This window comes from Austrofundulus limnaeus, unplaced genomic scaffold (genome assembly GCF_001266775.1).
Source record: "Austrofundulus limnaeus strain Quisiro unplaced genomic scaffold, Austrofundulus_limnaeus-1.0 Scaffold1622, whole genome shotgun sequence".
NCBI classification, from domain to species: domain Eukaryota; kingdom Metazoa; phylum Chordata; class Actinopteri; order Cyprinodontiformes; family Rivulidae; genus Austrofundulus; species Austrofundulus limnaeus.
The window spans coordinates 845-20,330 of NW_013954024.1; the positions used below are offsets into that span (position 1 = coordinate 845).

Sequence of the window (19,486 nt, forward strand, 5' to 3'; positions counted from 1 at the left end):
CTCCGAAACACCCGCAACATACGGAATAACCACTGGTTTGGGTCTGGGTTTGGGGTCTTCATTTTCACCTGAAGGTTGCATAGAATCCTGTCTGTGTTTCCTGTCTGCTTTTTATTCTAGTAAAGTATAGATAAACAACTTCAAGTAGAAAACATCATCACAGCTGAACATTTCAATAAAATCTACCCAGTGGAGAAACGTGCAAAAACAGTCAGCCATAAAGACGTTTATGATTAAAGAAATGTTTTGTTTCCTGTCTTCTCCTCCTTCAGTGATGGGAGTCTGTCCACCAAACAGATCGTTTTCCTGCAGAGACCTGTCCTGAACCGAAAGAGGAAGGAATCCAAGGTACAGACTCACAATCCTCTGTTGTTCTTACAGACAGTTCTCCCACCTGCTGCCTGTCTGTTAACGAATGAGCAGTGTGCGTTCCCCTTTACCTGTTCAGATCTAATACCAGTTAATAATGACGTGAATGTTGGAGTGAGCCATACAAAAACCATCCCGGACCAAGGGCGTAACTTTAAGTTTACCATTGTGGGGGGGGGGGGGGGGGGGGGTATGCTTGAAAACATGACATTGTACATTTTTAAATCAAGTCAAACTTACCTAAAGACAACAAGAGAGTTGCATCTGTCTACTTAACCAGTTAATTTCTATTGTGTTTGAGCAAATGATGCCATTTTATTGGGGGGGTTATATTGACTGGATCAAATTATTGTGGGGGTCATAACKCCCCTAACCCCCCTGCAAATTACGCCTATGTCCCGGACACTGCTGTGGACTGATTAGCTTTTAATGTGCCTCCAATGGGCACCAGAAACAAACCTCTTTGCATCCTGACTCCGCCTCATGACATATGTTAAAGGCTGAGTCAGAATGTCAGACATTATTCCTCACACTAATGTTTGATCACGGTTCTTATATGTTTTGTTTTAAATCAGGTATGTATCTAACTAAAAGCCTCCTGAGTCTGTGAAACCCTGATCAAGAGCCCCACAACCCAGTCTGCACATAAAATCATCAATTAAATCAGAGATAACCACTTTATAAAAAGATATAACTGTTCACCTAATAAAAAAAACTACACAATGTGTTGTGTCTTTATAAGTCAGTGGTAAACAACCCCAATAAATTTCTTCAATTCCCCCTTTTCCCATGACAACCAGTCATGTTGTCCACCGTCCAGACTCCTCCTCCTCACTCAGACTCACACATTGTAAACGTGAAGCTTCAGACACGAGGAGTTCTCCTGCAGCAGACCGACCTGTTATTCTGGGAAACCAGGGGTGTTAATGTTTTTCTTGCCGACCCCAAATAGCTGTGATAACCTTTGAGTTGAACCTGTTCCTGCAGAGGAATGACTCCATGATGATGTTGTGTGACCTGAATTTAAACTCACATCAGGACTTACACAAGATTTTCTTACAGCTGTTTGCGTTTCCTCACAAAAGCTGTTTATTCCTGTTGTGCTGCCAGTTAATTAACAAATGAAACACACTCACAATAATACAGGAGTTAGCTGCTACTTTAACTCAGCTTTGGGTTAAACGTATCACTAGCTGAGTTTCCATTGACCATGAAAATGAGCAAATTAGAATTTTGAAAATGAATTTGTTCAATGGAAACACGTCAATTTAGAAAAGAAAAATACTTTTTTCGACAAAATGTTTTTGCACTGGGATGAGGTGGTTTTTTTGACCGTATCGAAATTGATGTATTTTGCAAAACTGCAATGGAAACACTTTTTTCGCATCATGGGAGTCACGTAATCAACAACCGGCTGTTTCTACTGGTGAAAAAGATGACGACGAAGAAGATAACAGGAAGTAAAAGTAGTAGTGAAATCACAGAAGTTGTAAAAGAAAATAGTAAACTCATCAACTGCAATTTCTCAAAAATTGCCACATACGTAGCCGCTCCCAAGTAGGGACTTGTCTCTGGAAAGCCTCGATAAAAGACGCCGACGTCTCCTCTGATGATGAGCGCTAGTGTCGTGGTAGCAACATGCTATGTGTTTACATCCATCGCCGCCATGTTTGTAATGATTTATTGCGAGAACAAACATATTCACACGTGGCTTTAATAGTATTTCTTACTTAATAGAAACACCGCAGTTGTGAAACTGTGTTTTTTCGACATTAACAGAATATCGACCAAGTTTTGCGCACATTTGCAATGGAAACACAGCTACAGACACACATGAAGACATTCAATATGCAGATATTTTAACTCAGCAGACACAAAATATAACCATTGATTTCCAGAACTTGTGGCGACACATCCTGTTTTGGTTACCAAATATTTCAAAATAAAAGCCTATTATTAAAAGATTTAATTCAGTTCATACAAAACAAACATTTGCGTGGGAATGCAAAAAAAAAATCCCCCCATTTTTCCTCACGGGCTACATAGTTTGTTGGTACTTTTTGAAACAATAATTATAAAAAGACGAGCGGTTTGAAGCCAACAGCTTGTTATTACACCTTTAAATTAGCTAAAAATTACCTGTGATAATTAAAGTCAAACTGTCTCATTAACAAATCTGTTTGTACTATTTTAGCACATCTCTGTAAAATAATCAACAATTTTTTGTACATTTTATCACATATTAAAAACATGCTTTTATTGAATGAGGTTTTACCTCTGTCACTTTTCACAGGTTAGTTTCAATAAGCTGCAACATATTATGTTTTGTTGCTTTTGAAGTCAGTTTTCTATCCCTGCATTCTGTGGAAACCTTTGTAAAACCTTGATATAACTTAGGCTATTTTCAGTTTTCATTTTGTCTGCTTGTTCGGTCAAACTAAAGGCCTTCAGGCCACCAGCCACTCCCCTCACGACTCCCGCAATTTCCTGCTCAAACTTGTTCTGGATTAGTTAGCTAGGCCTGTGTGATATTAAAGCCAGCGTGATCCGCTCTTAATTAAGTCTGTGTGTACTTCTTTGTGGCCAGAAGCCTTTTTTTAACTAACCCAATAATGTAAATGTTTCAGAAATTAATCTTCAAGCCCCGGAGCAAGTCCAACAAGAACTGCATCAAAGAAACGGCAAAGAGCAAAAAGAAAAAGACGACAACCGAGAAGGATGCCGAGGATTCCAAGATCCTCAACGATCGAGAGAAAAAGGAGGATGACAAACGTGTGGCTGAGAGAGGGAGCGCCGCGCAGACGGAGGCGGCCGGAGGAGGCGAGGAGGAGAGGAAGAAAAGGTGCGACGGAGATAAAAAGATCGATGGTGGGATCGAGGCTGTCTCAAAGGAAGATGGAGGAGCTGAAAGTGAAGACGTAAAGGTGGAAAACCAGGCTGAGGAGGAAGAAAAGATAACTGTGGATGGAGAGGGATCAAAAGGGAACGGAGAGCCTTCAGGGAACGAGGAAGTCAAGGAGGTCAAGGAAACCGTGGTGACGGTTGAGACTCAGAGCGAGGGCGGAGAGGAGCGGCTCGCGGAAGTTCAAAGCGTGATGGAGAACGGGATCGAGACGGAGAGGGAGGAGGATGAAGGTGAAGAGGATCAAATCAAAGCAGAGGAACCGGCGGAGGTGGAGGTCATTACCAAGGAGAGCGTGGCAGATCCACGGGCCGCGATTCAAAACCCCGCCGAGGCTCAGGAGTAACACCGAGGTGAAGGTCAAGGTGCCCCCCCCCCCCCCCCCCCCCACAAAACAACCTCGACTCAGATTAACGGGGTTTGTTCCCCAAATGCTGCAGCATCCTCAGAAACTCCATCTTTCATCAACTGCATCTCTGCTCTGATCAACCCAACGATCTGAATGTATCCAACACCGAACACCGGCCCGTCCCCTGTGGACACGCTGGATTAGGATTAACAAAGACTGAGAGGACGCAGGACCTGGTCACCTTCTGTAAATGTGTGTGTGTGTGTTCTCTCTGCACACACACACCTGTTGTTTTAATGTTTCATTTCCCTGAAAGAGTCTAACCTTTCCCAGGGAAGCAGAATGTGTTGCAAACAGGATTTCACAATAAAAGTCTTGCAGCGATTGTTCTTTTAGAAAACAAAGTAAATTAAGAGATTTACCGTAGATTGTAATCTTTAAAACACAATTCAGTATTACGTTGACACAATGATTTGACAGATTTAAAGGGTTGATCATGTTATGGTGTGATCGGACCTTTAGGGAGACGAGGAGCACTGATTTTATTATTTAATGTTTTTTGTGAATAAGTGTGAGATTTGGACAAAGAACGCAGAGCTTTGTGAGCTTTTGGGGGGGGGGGGGGGTGTTTTGGGTTTTTAAAAAAAAAAAAAAAAAAAAAAAAAAAAAAAAAAAAAAAAAACTTTAAAAATTTTTAAAAAAAACAGAGTCCTGCCTCGTCCACCTGAAGGTGAGAAGTGTTCTCCCATGACTTTCTGAGGCCTCGTCCACACAGTAACACTTCTTCTGAACGAGTCTACACAAAAACTGTTCCAAACATTTTTATAACGGACTCCAGAGGACTTCCTGTTAGCTCACTGTGTGCCAGCTTTGACCAGTCCAGTGTTTCTCTACTTCAGAAAGGAGCGCCGAGTGTAAAATATTAAAAAACTTCACTAACATATTTTTCATTATTTAGCTCACTTTTTGAGTGTTAAAAATTTTCCACCAACATTTTATTGTTATTCAGCTCACTGTTCTTACATTTTGCAAATTTCTACTAACAATTTAAACGTAAATGATATGTCTAAATATTAAATCCTAAATCTAAATTTTTAAATTTAAATGTAAAAGTTAAACCTTTAGTTCACATTCAGGTATTTTGGAATGGAATGCAGCCTTTGCTGTTGGTGCTCGACTCGTGTGATGATGTCATCAACCTGAGACAATAGCAGCTGCTAGCTCCAAAGCAGCTAAAACTTCTCTACAAGACATAAAACGTGATTGAAAGATTGTTTTTATGAATACAATTTGAATTTAGATTTTAAATATTATCTGCAGTAGTGTTAGCGGTGGCTAGCAGCGGCCATTGCTGATGTTTGTCTTTGGATGATGATATTTGGGTTCTTCTGGGTAACTTCTGCTAACACTTATAAAGATAATATTTAAAATCTAAATTCAAAATGTGTTCATAAAAACAACATGGGTGGTCCCTGTGGTCCAGCGGTTTGAAGTGCAGCTCAGACACCAGCCAGAACTGCAAGTTTGATGTCTTGTAGTGAAGCTTTAGCTGCATTGGAGCGAGCGGTTGCTATTGTCTCATGATGATGATGTCATAACATGAACCGAGCACCAACAAAGGAAAGGCCGTATTCCATTCCAAAACACCTGAATGTGAATTTCATCATTTAAAAGGTTTAACTTTTACATTTGGATTTAGGATTGAATGATTAAATGCATTTAATTTTAACATTTAGTAAATATTAGCAAAGAACAGAGAGCTAAATAATGAAAAATATGTGACATTTTGTAACGTTTCGTTTTACCACTTGGCGCCCCATGTGTCTGTGTGTTTCAGATAATGAAGAAACTTTCTGAAGGCACCAGTTGTTTTTGTGGGGGAACCTGTTTCTGTGGACGAGGCCTGAGAGCTCGCGCTGATGGGAGAGGCATTTGCTGCGACAGGCAATCCAGAGTAGGCTGAGGAGATAATTGTTTACTCTGAGCTCTAAGCCATCAAGTGCTTCACAGAGAGCCGATAATCACTCTTTGGTGAGGGGGGTTAAACTCACCTTGCATACAGAATGTTCCGTATTCAAGCCGAGTCAGATAAGACGTGAAGTTCAGCTTAATGTTTGCACTTCAAGTATTTAGGCACACCCGCTTAGCTTTACCTACAGGACCGAGTCTGCACACATCTGTGCTCCGACCTCTGGAGTGTCGCTGACAACAAAAGCACTTGTCTGTGTTTGAAACACACCGTGTGGTTGAGCAACCAGAAGTGAGGACTGCGAGAGAGAAAAGGCAGTTTTAGTAAAAAATAAAATAAAATACAAAAAAAGACCAAAATGCCTGAGAGGGTCAAATAAAAGTAACAAATCGGCTCATTTAAATGAACAGCCGCGTTTTCTTTCATCGTTTTTACCTCCGCCTCTTACCAGACACCGTTTCTGACATTAACCAAGTCATGTTGTGCTGTTTTTATGGCACCGCGTAGCTTTCTGTTTCAGAGGTGGGACTGAGGTGGGACTGAGGTGGGGGAGGCAGCAACGTTTACCGTGCTGAGCGGACACCGTGGCTCGCTAATGGACTTTGTCAGCAGGGAATCTGTCAGTAATCGTGCATTTATGATGGGGGTCACTTGTTGGGGGAGTTATTGACAACAAAACACCTCGACGTGTCAAGCCTCACATTTAACAGTGATGTCACGGGGAACCGTTCAGGACGAGTCCGTTTCATTTTGCATTAAAGTAACTGACAGTTTATTATAAAATATATCTGCTTGATAAAATAAATAAATAAAATAAAAAGACCTGCTGTCCTGGATAATTGATGAGAATTAGCATACTTGGTTTGGTTTTTGGTGATCAGTTCCGCTGAACAAGTGCTCTCCTTTCAGGGGGATTCGTCCGCCCGCCGCTGAGATTTCTGTCGATGTAAAATGGCGAAATGTTTTTGTGTAGAGTAGAATATAAAACTGTGACCAGTGTAGCCTTATTACTAAACTGTAAATGACCCACGACCTGCTATTAGAAGTGTTTTTAGAGGCATATTGGTGATTTAAATGTTCTATGTTTGTTCTAGTCAAACAGGAAGTTCAGAAAGTTGTTTCCTGTTTTATTGCGGGAATGAAGAGCGACGGGAGAAAAGTAACATGTTTTCACTTCTTTTCTAACATGTCTTGAACATATCGTGAATGTTTTTGTTTTCCAGTCTGAAAAAAGAAAAAGGGAAGAAAAAAAAAGCTTTGTGTTGCCGTTTCTGCTAAAGCTCGCAAAATAAACCTAAAAAAAATAAATAAAAGAAGTTGCCGACTGACGCTTTGAGCTCCTCCTGAGGGGGGCTGCCTTCGAGGGGTCGCCGCACGTGTGACCTCCTGCTCGTCCCGTCGCCCTCCTCCATCGCTCGGACCCGAGCGGCGGGCGTGAGGTCATCACTAATGGCAGTCGAGGGCAGGGGTCGTTTCTGAGACCAAACGGGTTTTCCACAGCTGTCCAAACACCACTGAACAACCACTCTGCGTCCAAATGAAAATCATTCCTGCAGCTGATTGGGCTTTAAAAAGTATTTAATTATTTAATAACTCGTTGTGCTTTTTAAATCTGAAAGCTGTGACGTTTCTCCTTCAGCCTCCTGCGAACACACGACGGAGAAAACTCGACTTTGCGAGCAGATTCTGGAAAATAAGTAAATTATGAAAAGTCATCCTGTGGATTATTGTTTTTTTACTTCCAATTTGGTCTGGTTTAATAAAAACACAGATTGGGAGACAGAATTTTATGTTTAATCAGTGAAATTATGCTAAATAAATAAAACCCTTCATGTAAAGAACTGTCTGTGTGAACAGTGGCATCGATTCAAATCGCTCTCGCTATAAAAAAAACATCTTGGTTCGTTTCCTGTGTTATGAAGCAGAAATGACAGAACATGATACAAAAGGTTGCAGACTCCTATTTTTTTCTGTGTTGTCACTTTAGCTTGCTTACAGCCTCTGGAAAATGTATTATTGTTAGATTTTTTTTATTCGTCGCTGACATTTTTTTAATCACCTCAGCTGCCATCTTGAATGTCACGTACCTTTGATCGTGTGCTGTTGTCACTTGCGTTGATATCAAGGAAGAAAAAATAATCTTTATCTTTGCTATCCTGAGTATGTCTACGTTCCTACTGTACCTAACATCTGTACAATTTGTATATTATAAAATGATTTATATTTAATGTGTACACGTGTCTTTGCTTCTTCTTTGTTTCCCAGTAAGACAGCTTAAACAATTCTTTCACACTAAAGAAACAGAAAATATCTTTCAGCTTTTAGTTTTCTTAAGAGTAAATAAAGAGTTCCAGATAACTCAGGGCTAATATTCATTCAGCCTAAATCACTGGTGTTGGCTGATGACAGAAAATACATAAAAATAAATTCATCTAAGCTTAGTACATTTTTTTGTTGTAACGGTGCTTCTTGGCAATAAAAGCTTGTTGATTTCCCTTTTAAATGGTGCCACATTTGTAAGGAACGTGCATTTGTGAGACCAGCTACAGAGCTGAGTGGCAAGTATTGGGGCGGAGCCAGAGGGGTGGCCAGACTGTCACCCCTGGCACCTGATTGGCCACTCCAGGTGCCACTCCCAAATGATTGACAAGTGGGGGAGGGGATCACATTTGGCAATAAAAGATGATCAGTTAAAGCTAAAACAAAGTAAATATCTGTCATGTGTGTTGTAGGGAACCTATCAGTGGGCAAAGAAAAATATAACTTTTCAATGAATTAATATATAAAATAAGAGAAAGATGTACTCTAATCCAGGATTGTGAAATGGTCCGGAAGATGATCTTAAAAATGTCAGATCTATGTACTGTATATATTTAAGAGACAGATAAAAGATGGTTTGTTAAAGTTATATGGAAAAGTAAAATGTGAAGCTACAGTATACGAATTGTTGTTTGAGTTGATGTTTTCATTTTTATTTAGTATTGTTTAGTAAATTGTGTTTTGTTTGAACATATTCTGGGGTTAAAAGTGGCAGACATTATAAGATTTATTCTCCTTCTGCTGCCTTTCATTTTATTTTGATTTGTGTATTTTATTTGTTTTCTATTTCATATAGTTAATTTTAATTAAATGAATACATTTTTAATTGAAAAAATTGAATTGAATATAAAAGCAACAATTCCACCAAATTTCTCTAAAAAGTTAAAAGTGAGATTTCAGAATGACATGGGGATTGCTCTTGGCTAAAACTTTACCAAATTTCAGCTCAGTATTTGTAAAAAAAAAATGGCCAAGGTCCAACTATTTAAAATTAGCTTTTGTGGCCATCTTGGATTTTCTATTTACATTCAGATTTTGTCAAAAATATTATTGACTACTACTATACAAATTTTCAGTTGTGCATTTAACGATTGATTTATAGCTCTTTGTAAAATTAGCGTTAGTGGTTAGCTTGAATTGGGACCAGCAATCATTCTTGGCTACAACACAACAAATTTCAGCTCAGTTTTAAAATAGCTGAATTATATCCATTTACATTTAGCTGTGGTGGCCATCTTAAATTTTCAAATCCAGAGTAGTTTTCTTTATTAATGTGCCCCCCCCCCCCCAATAACACCTCGGCCACCCCTTGTAAAAAATCTAGCTCTGCACCTGTTTAGTGTATTCTACAGAGGGTCATTTTTAAAGGTCTCGATCTTCTTGCAATCAACCAAATCTGATGCTAAATTATCAAAAAATCACTAAACAATAATTATTATATTTTTACTGATGCATCCAGAGCTGTTTGAATATAATATCACCACAGTTCAAACGGTTGTTTTTCTTTGTTTGAGGCCTTAAAGTTTGGATCAAACAGTTTCAATTAGCCAGCAGTTCATTTCATTATTTTTATACAATACTTCATTATGTTTCTTATGAGCACCTAGATTTATCCAAATGTCAGGAATGAGTGAAATAAGCAGAACGGGTCCGGCTAAGCCAAATGTATTTCAAATTAAAGATTGTCTCTGCAGCACATTTTTGTATTTTACAGAAAGAGCAGGATTTACTGACAGTTATAAAACCTTGTTATTTAGTTTTGATGTGCTGAGTTATAAAACGACACAAGGACAGAGTCGGTGAAAACCTCAGCTCTCTGAAAGAACACACACAAAGAAGCAGAACGTGGCTCCGAGTTGAAACCTTCAGACCCAAACGAACCACTTCTAGGAGCAGAAAGAGCTTTATTTTAAATCAGCTCCATCTGGTTATTATACCTTCATCCCTGCTTGAACCCTAAAATCCATCTTCTTGATATGATTTACTCCACAACACCCTGGTCCACGGGTTTTTTTTTCCATCTCTGGATGAAACAATGCCATTCAAGCCCGAAGCTGTCCCTCGTGTGCCAATATTTCATCTGGAAACACAAACCAACATAATATCCCTGCAGTGTTTATGAAGCAGATTATATTTACAGTTGAGTCAGCGCAGCTGGTGTGATCTATAAGTTATGAGGCGTGGGCCCGAGGGAGCAGGAGGTCATTAAGGAGACGGCTTCGCCTCCAACCAGAAGCCCAAACATCAGCTCCATTCTGCTCACCGCAGGAGGCGTTAATGGCTCTTTAGGCAGGCTGCTGAGCCACTGGAGGGCTGCTAAAAGATGGTCAGAAACACAGCCAGCCTGCGGTGTGGGGTATTAAACTCCTGACCCGGAGCGGTTCCACTCGCAGACCCAGAGGTAATGTTCCTCAGCGGTGTGCTGAGAGCGGCCTGCTTTAAATAATGAAGTTTGCTTGAAAGTGAGAAAAATGCTTTTTATGACTGGAGCGGCATTCAGGTGGAGGTTCAGTCTGACCCAGACGTGGGGCTATGAGGTCCAACAGGACCTGATCCTCCTAGCAGTTCTTACACCAGCTCTCCTGACTGGACTCTGTTCCTCATGTGGGTTCAACATGATGCAGCGCTGCCATCTGCTGAAGAACTGACATCATCTGTTCGCCTTTACCCTGTTCCAGTCCTTTATGTTGACATGTTTGGTTTATTGTATTTACTGGCTTTTAAGCAGAATTAATTTTATTGTTTTTTCCTGTTTTGTTATATTTACCGTATTTATTCGTGTATAATACGATCTCATGTATAATACGATCTCATGTATAATATGACCCACCCCCTTTTTTGAGCTTAAAAATCATAAAAAATTTAATCCTCAAACTACTTCCAATTTCGTACAGACTTCAATATTTTTCAGCCTTTGCAGTCTTTATACATATCAGTAAAATGATCATTGGAATGTTCATTTTATTTTAACAACATATGTGCTAAAAAGTATTTTGACAACAAATATATATCAGCTGTAGCAGCATCATATGAATTCTGGCATTTTACTCATAGTCCACCAGGAGGCGCTAACACAAAAGTCAGAGACCACGTGAGATTTGGACCATCGTTTGGGGGGAAAGCAGATTACTTCCTACTCTCGGGGAAACTTTTTTCAGGGATAAAAACTTTTTCAGAACATCGGTAGACGGCAGCCATTACAGACGAGCACGAGCATGTGTTTGTTGTTGTTTGAGGAGCAGCCCGGTCACACGCTAATGTCTTTAGTTTGTTATCATTACTAAGGTGCAGGACTGCTTTTACCCCCCTTTTTTCACATCATATCTCCTGCCTGGATCTGTTACTATCTCGCTCTGAAGCACGGAGGAGTGTCAGAGGTGAGCTCGTTTCAACTGATTTTTACAACGTGGTCTCATTTCCGGACTCAATAATTTTGTGAATGAAGCAGATATTTCAGTTAAAATACATAAGTAAAAATATTTATCAGAGTATAGTACTACCCCCCAACTTTATGGATGATTTTATGGATTCAATTTTACGTATTATACTTGACTAAATACGGTAAGTAATGTGTTCAATGTGTTCCGTTTAATCCTTTATGGGAGGGGGTGGGGTTACGTATTTTCCAGGCACATACCACAATCAAGTAACTATGCTACCTTTATATATTATAAATCCAAAATAAATTTGATTTTGCATCATTATATATCTGAAAGCCTTGAAATTGGCCTGTTTCTTTAAGAACCTCCTACTGTTTCAGACACTCCCTCTTCAGCACATCATCACAACAATGTGTCGTAGGGGAGGGGTGCTCTGTGGGGCGGGAGCTGAGCTGCAGACTGAGCTCCAGGGAGGAGCTTTGTGTAAATAGGCGGAGCTTCATATAAAAATGGGCGGGACTTTGTAGCAGCAGGTGTTTAGGCATATGGCTACCACAGAAGAGTCAAGGATTTCTCAAACATCCATGAATGAGTCAAAGCAACACTCTGGGCATGTTTTTGATGAGGGAATAAATTACAATATAACACAAATTTATTTATAAAGGCCTTTAAAACCAATACCATTGGCTAAAGTACTATAAACTAATGAAAACGCATAAAAGCAAGTAAAATGAGCAAATATCATAAAAACAGCAAAAAATAAAAACATTAAAACCAACATTGACTAATGATATAAAGCTCATAAAAGTCCATTTTGCATAATACCCCCCCCCCCCCCGAGTCTCTCTCTCCTGAAAATCACCTCACTGATGCATTTTATTGTTGTTTTATTTCACTGTTTGATTTTTGTGTTTTATGTAAAAATGTTAATTTTCAGAGAGAGATCCCAGTGAGCCTCAGTGTTTAATATGTGAGATGTCTTTGGATAAATTAAAGGTCCTGTTCTGACTGAGCAGTGTCTAGTTGTGTTGTTTCAGGTATAAAATGGATCAGAATCAGGAAAATATTTGTTAACTGAGTTCATGGAGTTAACACAGATAGCACATTTCCTCGCTCTGCTGTTGTCTTTAGTCTCTCTTCTTTACATGTTTATTGTAATTATTTCTATCAATAACATGTTTTTTCTTTGTCTCTTAAAGAAGGAGGTGCACCTGGACCAGTCCTGGACCAGTTCCTCTGTGTTTGTCTGTGTCTCTTTCCTGTCCCTCAACCAGCCGGTCGAGGCAGATGGTCTCCTGTCCTGAGCCTGGTTCTGCTGGAGGTTTCTTCCTGATTAGCAGGGAGTTTTTCCTCTCCACCGTTTGCTCAGGATGGGAGACTGTGATGAAGTGATTCAACGCAATCTGCTGGTTTCTTCTTTAGATTGTTCTTTTTATGTACAGTGTCCTGAGACAATGTGTGTTGTGACTTGGCTCTATATAAATAAGCTGAATTGAATTGAATAACAAATGAGATTAGGTATGCAGTTGGTTTTATGAGTGCATCATTTTTACTTTTTTTTCAGTGCATTTACTGTTTGTTGCGATTTTGCACTTCGGCCACCATAAAGAGCAGCCTTTTTACACATGCTCAGTGTGACGTTTGATCTTTTCACTGTTCCATGCATTATGTCTGTTATTTTGACAGCTCCTCACTGTGGAAGAATTGTAAATTTGTACTTGTATTTTTGTAAAGTTGTAACTTTGTCACTTGTATTTGTAACTTCTAAACTTGTATTCTCACAGATAACATTTGATTTTACATAAATACAAATACAAATTTGAAATGTATGCACATTTATTGACTTAAATGTAAGAATTCAGACTCCCATGCATTCAATTCTTTTTGGTAGTAACTTTACCCCATACCCTGCCTGGAACTGTGTTTCAGATCCCGATTTGAGAGTTTATTCAGCAAGCTGAAACCTTTCTTCAACTTGGCTCAGTTTTGTAAGCAGGGTTTGAAAACGTTAACTGTTGGTGTCCAGCGGAGAGCTCCATTATTTGGTTATTTTCTGTATGAGACGATAGATAACTGAAACTTTTGTGTACGTTTTTTAAATATTCAGGTTAAAACAAACATCAGAAATGAGCTCTTCACAGATTATTCTTCCTGCTGATGTTCCAGCTGTTGGGTGTCAGATCAGCTGTGAGTCTCGACTTGCAGAATCTTCTGAAAAGCTTTAGCTCAGAGTTAGATAACGTTCTCTCCACACACTGTTAGCCGATTAACCGCTCACAGATTAATTAGCACAATTAGCTCTGTGTGTGCGCCGCTCGGTGTCTTATCAACCTTTGTCAGGTCTTAAACTGTAAATTAATTAACACTCGCTCTCTTGTCGTTTCTTAATTACTGCAGGAAACTCCTGCGTCAGCACCTCCTGCTTGTCGTGACTTTACTTCAACCTCTCTGCTCCATCAGTTCAGTGGTCAGCATAAAACCTGCAGCTTGGTTTATTTAAACAAAACGATGAAAAGAAGAGGAGTAACCGCAGTTTCAGTTAATGTTTTATTCATCGTCATCTTTGGGTTGAAGGTGTTGGAACGTCTCACCTGCTGATCACTGAAACAAAAATTAAAAACACGTTTAAATCTTTTCAGCTGCTGCTAAAACAAAGCTTTTAGCTGTTTCTGAGTCTGCAGTACCTGCTGAGGCTGGTCGCAGCAGTGGAAGCGGACATCGTTGAGGCTGGAGTCGTCCAGACCCCACTGGTATTCCTCCATCTTGGTCTCGATGCCGCAGATCCCCCCGGTCTGGCACACGGGGCTCCAGTGTCCGTACTCGCCCCAGTCCATGCCGGGGGCCTCCAGGATGGGGTTGCTGCTGCAGCGGAACTTGATGTTGTTGACGGCCGTGTCGTCACCCAACAGACCCTGGTGGGGCTCCACGCGCATCTGGAAGGAGGTGAGGACCCCGCTGGGGCAGTACTGGGGGTGGGACCACTCGCCGAAGCTGCAGGGAGAGTTTCAGAGGTTGAGACGAAACGAAGACAAACCAACAGCTTTGCTTTTGCTCTCTGAACGCGACAAGAAACATTTTTATAATCCTGCCTCTGGACCACCTCCGAGAGGTTTTCAAAGGGGTCCGCAGAAAACTTTGAGGTGGTCCACCAAAACCAAGCACCAAAACATGCCACGTGTTTGAAACAAGGATTTAAAAAAACAGCAGAAACTATCTGGATTTGTCAGATTAGCTGCTGTATGGCTACTTTTAGCTGCGGCGGCCATCTTGAACTAAAATTCATTGTGTTGTCAGCTTCTTTAATTTTTAAAATTCTACTTTAATTTTGTTTTAATGTCTTGATTTTGGAGCCTTTTGTTTCTGTTTAAAAGTTTGAATGAATAAAGTTGGACTCAAACTGCTCACTGGCCCGTGTGGGACTCCACGTAGTACAGGAAGTTCCGGTTCCCATCTTTGGCGCAGAAAAGGCGGATTCCGTTCAGAGCGGTGTCGTCGGCCCCGTACTGGTTGGTCTCCACCTGAGGGGACAGGAACCAGTTCTCAGCTGCTTATCATCTGATACACGTGACTCAAACAGGAAACACATTTTTCTAAAAGTAATTAATAAACTGAGCTTCAGTAAAACTGAAAATATGTTTCTGTTTTTTAACAAATTCAAACATTCTGCTTGTTTTAGACCTGCTGTGGTTTTTAGATTAAATGAAAAAATTCTCGTGATCAATATGAAGTCAAAACCACGTAAAATGATTCACTGGATGAAATGTTCTCTACACAAAAAAACTCCACAATCCTTCAAAATAAAAGCCTCTGATTGGATTTATGCTCATTTTCCTCAGAGAAAAAGAGAACATCCTATGTGAAGAGGTGTTAAATTAACATGAGAATTAGTTTTTCACATGAAAAAACTAATTATTTACTGCCTGTAGGGGTTGTTTTAAAGGAAACAAATTGCTGCTCATAAAGAAGCAACTTTAAACCAAAAATTCTTTCATTTATAAAAACACCATTTAAAGACTCGTGCCTTAAAAACTCATCTTCAGGTATTTTTTAAAGCTGATGTTTTATCATTGAAGTCAGAATTTGGAGGCTTTGCTTTGTTGTTATTTAAAAATATTATTTGTTCTGTGTTTTTACCCTGACACTGAATCCAACAGCGAAGAACTGATCGGGACACATCTCGGGCCAGGTCCAGGTTCCAAACCTCTCCCCGTTGGTCACGGTCATCACAGATCTGACCTTTCTGCTGCTGAAGGCCTGGCCGGCTCGCTGCAGGAACTGCTTCTCCTCACAGAAGCTGCTGGACACCAGGGCCAGCAGGGCCACCGCGGTCAACAGAGCTGCCATGACGCTCGGCAGAGGTTCAGGCTCTTTACTTCGAAATGCCAAATAACAGGAAAGTGAGGCTCTGGCTCGGAGCTCTTAAAGCCTCCCTGTCGCTTCTGGTATCAGTGAGAATCATTTACAGAGAAACTTTACGGAGCTGCGTGGGAACAAACAGCTGGTGGTGGAGAGAGACGTGGGGTTCCTGCCATTCAGCCTTCAGTGATCTTTCACAGCTCGGCAGTGGGTCTGCTCAACAAACGGGAGAAATGAAAGGTTCAGGCTTCTTTAAGCCACCATTACAGCTGCAGCTACAGCTGAAGCTTTACAGTTTGAAACCAATGATGCAAGAACTGCTGACAAATGGTAAGGACAGAAATGTTGAGGCAATAAGATGTCGTCTGAAAAAAGATCCACATGTGATGAAAATCACTGAGTTTTCCACACAAGAAAATAGGAACTATGACACATAACAAACCAACATTTGTATTTTCTACACATCTGAACATTTTTAAAGTATAAATATTCTTTAAAGCAGATATAAAGGAAGTAACTTTAAGGTTTTCATGTTTTCTTTTTATAAATTTAGCTGAATTTAAATAAAATACAACAACAATAATCTAGTAGCTTATTATACATTAAAACAGAACAAATTCACTGTTAACTAGAGAACTGGCATTTTCTGCTAAAATGCTGTGTAAATTGCTGAAATATCTTTGCTGAATAGCTGAAAGAGCTGAAACCAACCTAAATTGTTTTTAAAAGTAGTTAAAAGAGCTAAAACCAGCTTAAAATAGTTTTAAAAAGTAGCTGAAATTAACACAAAGAACAAAGTTAGTGCATGTTTGCTGAATTAAGTAAGAAGCTGAAATTATCAGACAAAGGTTAATTTTGGTAAAAAAAAAAAAATCAAATTGGCTAAAAAAAAAGTAGCTAAAACACAGGAAACTGAAACCAGCCTAAAAATAGTATTAAAAAGTACGGTAGCTGAAATTCATGCAAAAAAGGAATGCATGTTTGATGAATTAAGAAGCTGAAATTATCACAAAAAAGTTAATTTTGCTGCAAATTAGCAGCTTAAACTCAGGGAACTGCTGAAATGAGCAGAAAGTAGCTGAAACAGGCTAAGAATAGCTTTAAAAAGTAGCTGAAATTCATGCAAAAAATAATGCATGTTTGTTGAATTAAGCAGTAAAAAGCTGAAAAAGCTCAAACTAGCTAAACACACAGATAACAGCTAAAATTAGCAGAAAACAGCTGAAAGAATCATAAAAAAATGTTTAAAATAGCAGAAAGAAGCTTAAAGAAGCATTAAAAATGTAATTAACAGAACGGCAGAAAAGGTCAGAATGATAGCTGAAAAGCTGAAAAAAAAAAGCTAGAATCAGCTAAATATAAACCGAAGGAAGCTGAAATCAGGCCAAATAAGTAAAAATCAGCAGAACCAGTTTAGACGGTGAAATGAACAAAATTTATAAACATTTTGAAGATTTTAAGGATGTTAAAGACAGATTCATTCAGGAGAAAAAGCTAAATATCTGTAAAAGTAGAAATGAAACAAAAATCAGCTGAAATGTCCTGAAGGAGCTGAAAGTTCCTATAAATTGTTAAAACAGCACAAAAAATGCAGGAGTTACATGCTGAAAAACATACGGAAGAAAAACTGATCTCTACTGAAAGCTTCATAAACAAAACTTTCATATTAATATTTGACTTTTAACATTTCATATCTGTTTTTTAGCACATAGATTTTCAGTTGTTGGTCTGTTATTAAAATAACCCATGAACAGATTTTATTGAAGCTCTCAGAAAGTAATAATTAAATGTCTCCATCTTGGACTTTTAGTCTGAGGTCAGGTCACAGAGGCAGCAGGTCCTGAAGTCACGAGTCAGCACTTCTAACAGAACTAAAGACTTTATGCTGTTGGTTGATAAACTAGTCTGTTCTATTCAGAGTGAATTTCATGATAAACCTGCAGCATGTCACTTTCCCACGGAGCTGTTTACCTTTAATGTTGGTCAGTCGACGGCGAAGTTTCTAGGAATAAAATGTTTCTCAGTATTTTTCAGCTCTGCTGTTCGACCTCAACCATCTAAGAAACTCCACTAATATCTGTGAGCACTAAAACTGTTAGATTCTTGCTTCAAATTCAGCAGTGAAATACTTAACTTTGTTAGCCCACTATCACATGAACCACTGGATGGTTTTTAACAAAACTCTCAAATATTCATACAAGTTTGAGACGTCTCATCAGAACTTGTATCATTTTTACAAGATAATTACGACATAAATCACATAACTGATTTACTGTTAAATTCCACTTTTTATTTCTTCTGAGAAATAAGCAGCCAGATAAGCTGCAGATCAGATCGTCCCTGAAACCACAGCCAGATCCTGGAATCAAGCTGTGATGGAGCTCTGCTGCCACCTGCTGGACACATTCAACATCACAACAAGTTCAACACAACGGTTTTTTAATATAAATTAAAAATGTCAGACAAAGAATTCACAAAAGTTCTACAATATATTTAAACAATCAAACAAAACGATGAATCAACTAAAACAAAATAACTGGAATGACTTAAAATCAAAATCCAACCAAAAAAAGTGACTAAACAGCAGAAACACAATGATTTGTGCAACAGCAAATACAGTGCAAGTTTTACTGTATGTACAAGCATATCTTTACCTTTTTACTGAACATTCAAAAGCAGCTTTGACTAAACCCCCCCCCTCCCCACCCCATCAGTGAAAGAAAACCTTTTAGGTTATTTGCTCTCCTAAAGTGGCCAAAACATCTATTTAACCATAAATAAAAAACATTTCCAGGTGCTTCAGACGTGCTGAAGACATCTGTGGAAATTTAAACTCACTTTATAATCTTATTTAAAGATTGAGGTGGAGAACAGCGTCGCTTGCAGAAAAACAAGTGTTTAAAACACAGAAAACCACTTCTCTTAGTAGTGTCATGTCAGCAACAATCAGTCTTTAAATTAGATTTTAGAACATCGCAAACACTAAATCTGTTTAATCTAAAAGAATGTGCAACTTAACAGATTAAGTTTGTTACAGGATGTTAAACTTACTTTATACTGTCTTATAAATGCACCTCGTTTCCAAGGAGAACTACTGTACAGGATTTAAATTAAACTAAAGTCACAAGCTGTGTAAACAGAACAGATCTGAGCACAACAGGGAAACTGAATATTTTACTGAACATCCAGCAGGACCACCAGCACCAGGTGGGTGGGCTTTAATCTGAAAGTCCAACGTTTTGCTTCAGATTGTGGTCGTTTCTGAGAAAATGTGGGTAAAATGAGCAGTTTGTGTTGTTTTGACTAGAAGGGCCAGCTGACTTATTACTCTTCCCTGTTTAGGGATTACCATAAAATCTTCTTTATAAAAGAAACATAAATGTGTACAGGTATTTACAAAGCAGGAGGAGGGAAAACAAAGGCCATTATTGTTTGGGGTTTTAGGTGTTTTCGTGGTGGTGTCTGGGCCAAATGTTTCAGGGTGTGGTGAGTTCTGGGCCAGCCCAGCTCCCTGAGTTTGCAGTGCTTCGTCTCGTGGGCTCTGAGAAACCATCTCAACTCGAGTCAGAATCGCTGCTGTCTGACGAAGAGGAGGAGGAGGAGGAGGAGGAAGAGTCTGAGCTGGAGCTGCTGCCGCTGAGGCGTGACGGCTGGGCGTGCGTCTCCACGGCGCTGGGCTTCTCCGCTGTGAGGGACGACGACAAAACTGTTAGAGACTGTTTTATTAACGCAAAATACAATAAACAACAGGAAATAAACAACAGGAAATAAACAACAGATTAAACAGACTGAGACAGTTTGGACACGTCCAGAGGAGCGACAGAGGGTATATTATATAATAT

General features: G+C 39.4%; 2 protein-coding genes across 2 annotated transcripts; one reads left to right on the top strand and one right to left on the bottom strand.

Moving 5' to 3' along the window:
• Positions 1-272: 272 nt before the first annotated feature.
• Positions 273-4,238, top strand: LOC106535936 (raftlin; the record flags this gene model as incomplete). The annotated part of the gene is given in 2 exon segments (XM_014033089.1): positions 273-348; positions 2,997-4,238. Coding segments are annotated over 2 exon segments (697 nt in total), but the record flags the coding sequence as incomplete, so codon positions are not given.
• Positions 4,239-13,821: 9,583 nt separating this feature from the next.
• Positions 13,822-15,743, bottom strand: LOC106535937 (vitelline membrane outer layer protein 1 homolog). Its single transcript, XM_014033091.1, has 4 exons — positions 15,423-15,743; positions 14,694-14,806; positions 13,973-14,279; positions 13,822-13,889 (listed from the first exon to the last, which is right to left on the bottom strand). Exons 1-4 carry the CDS (start codon positions 15,630-15,632, stop codon positions 13,887-13,889), a joined length of 633 nt encoding a protein of 210 aa, XP_013888545.1. The 5' UTR covers positions 15,633-15,743; the 3' UTR covers positions 13,822-13,886.
• Between the last annotated feature and the right edge of the window lie 3,743 nt (positions 15,744-19,486).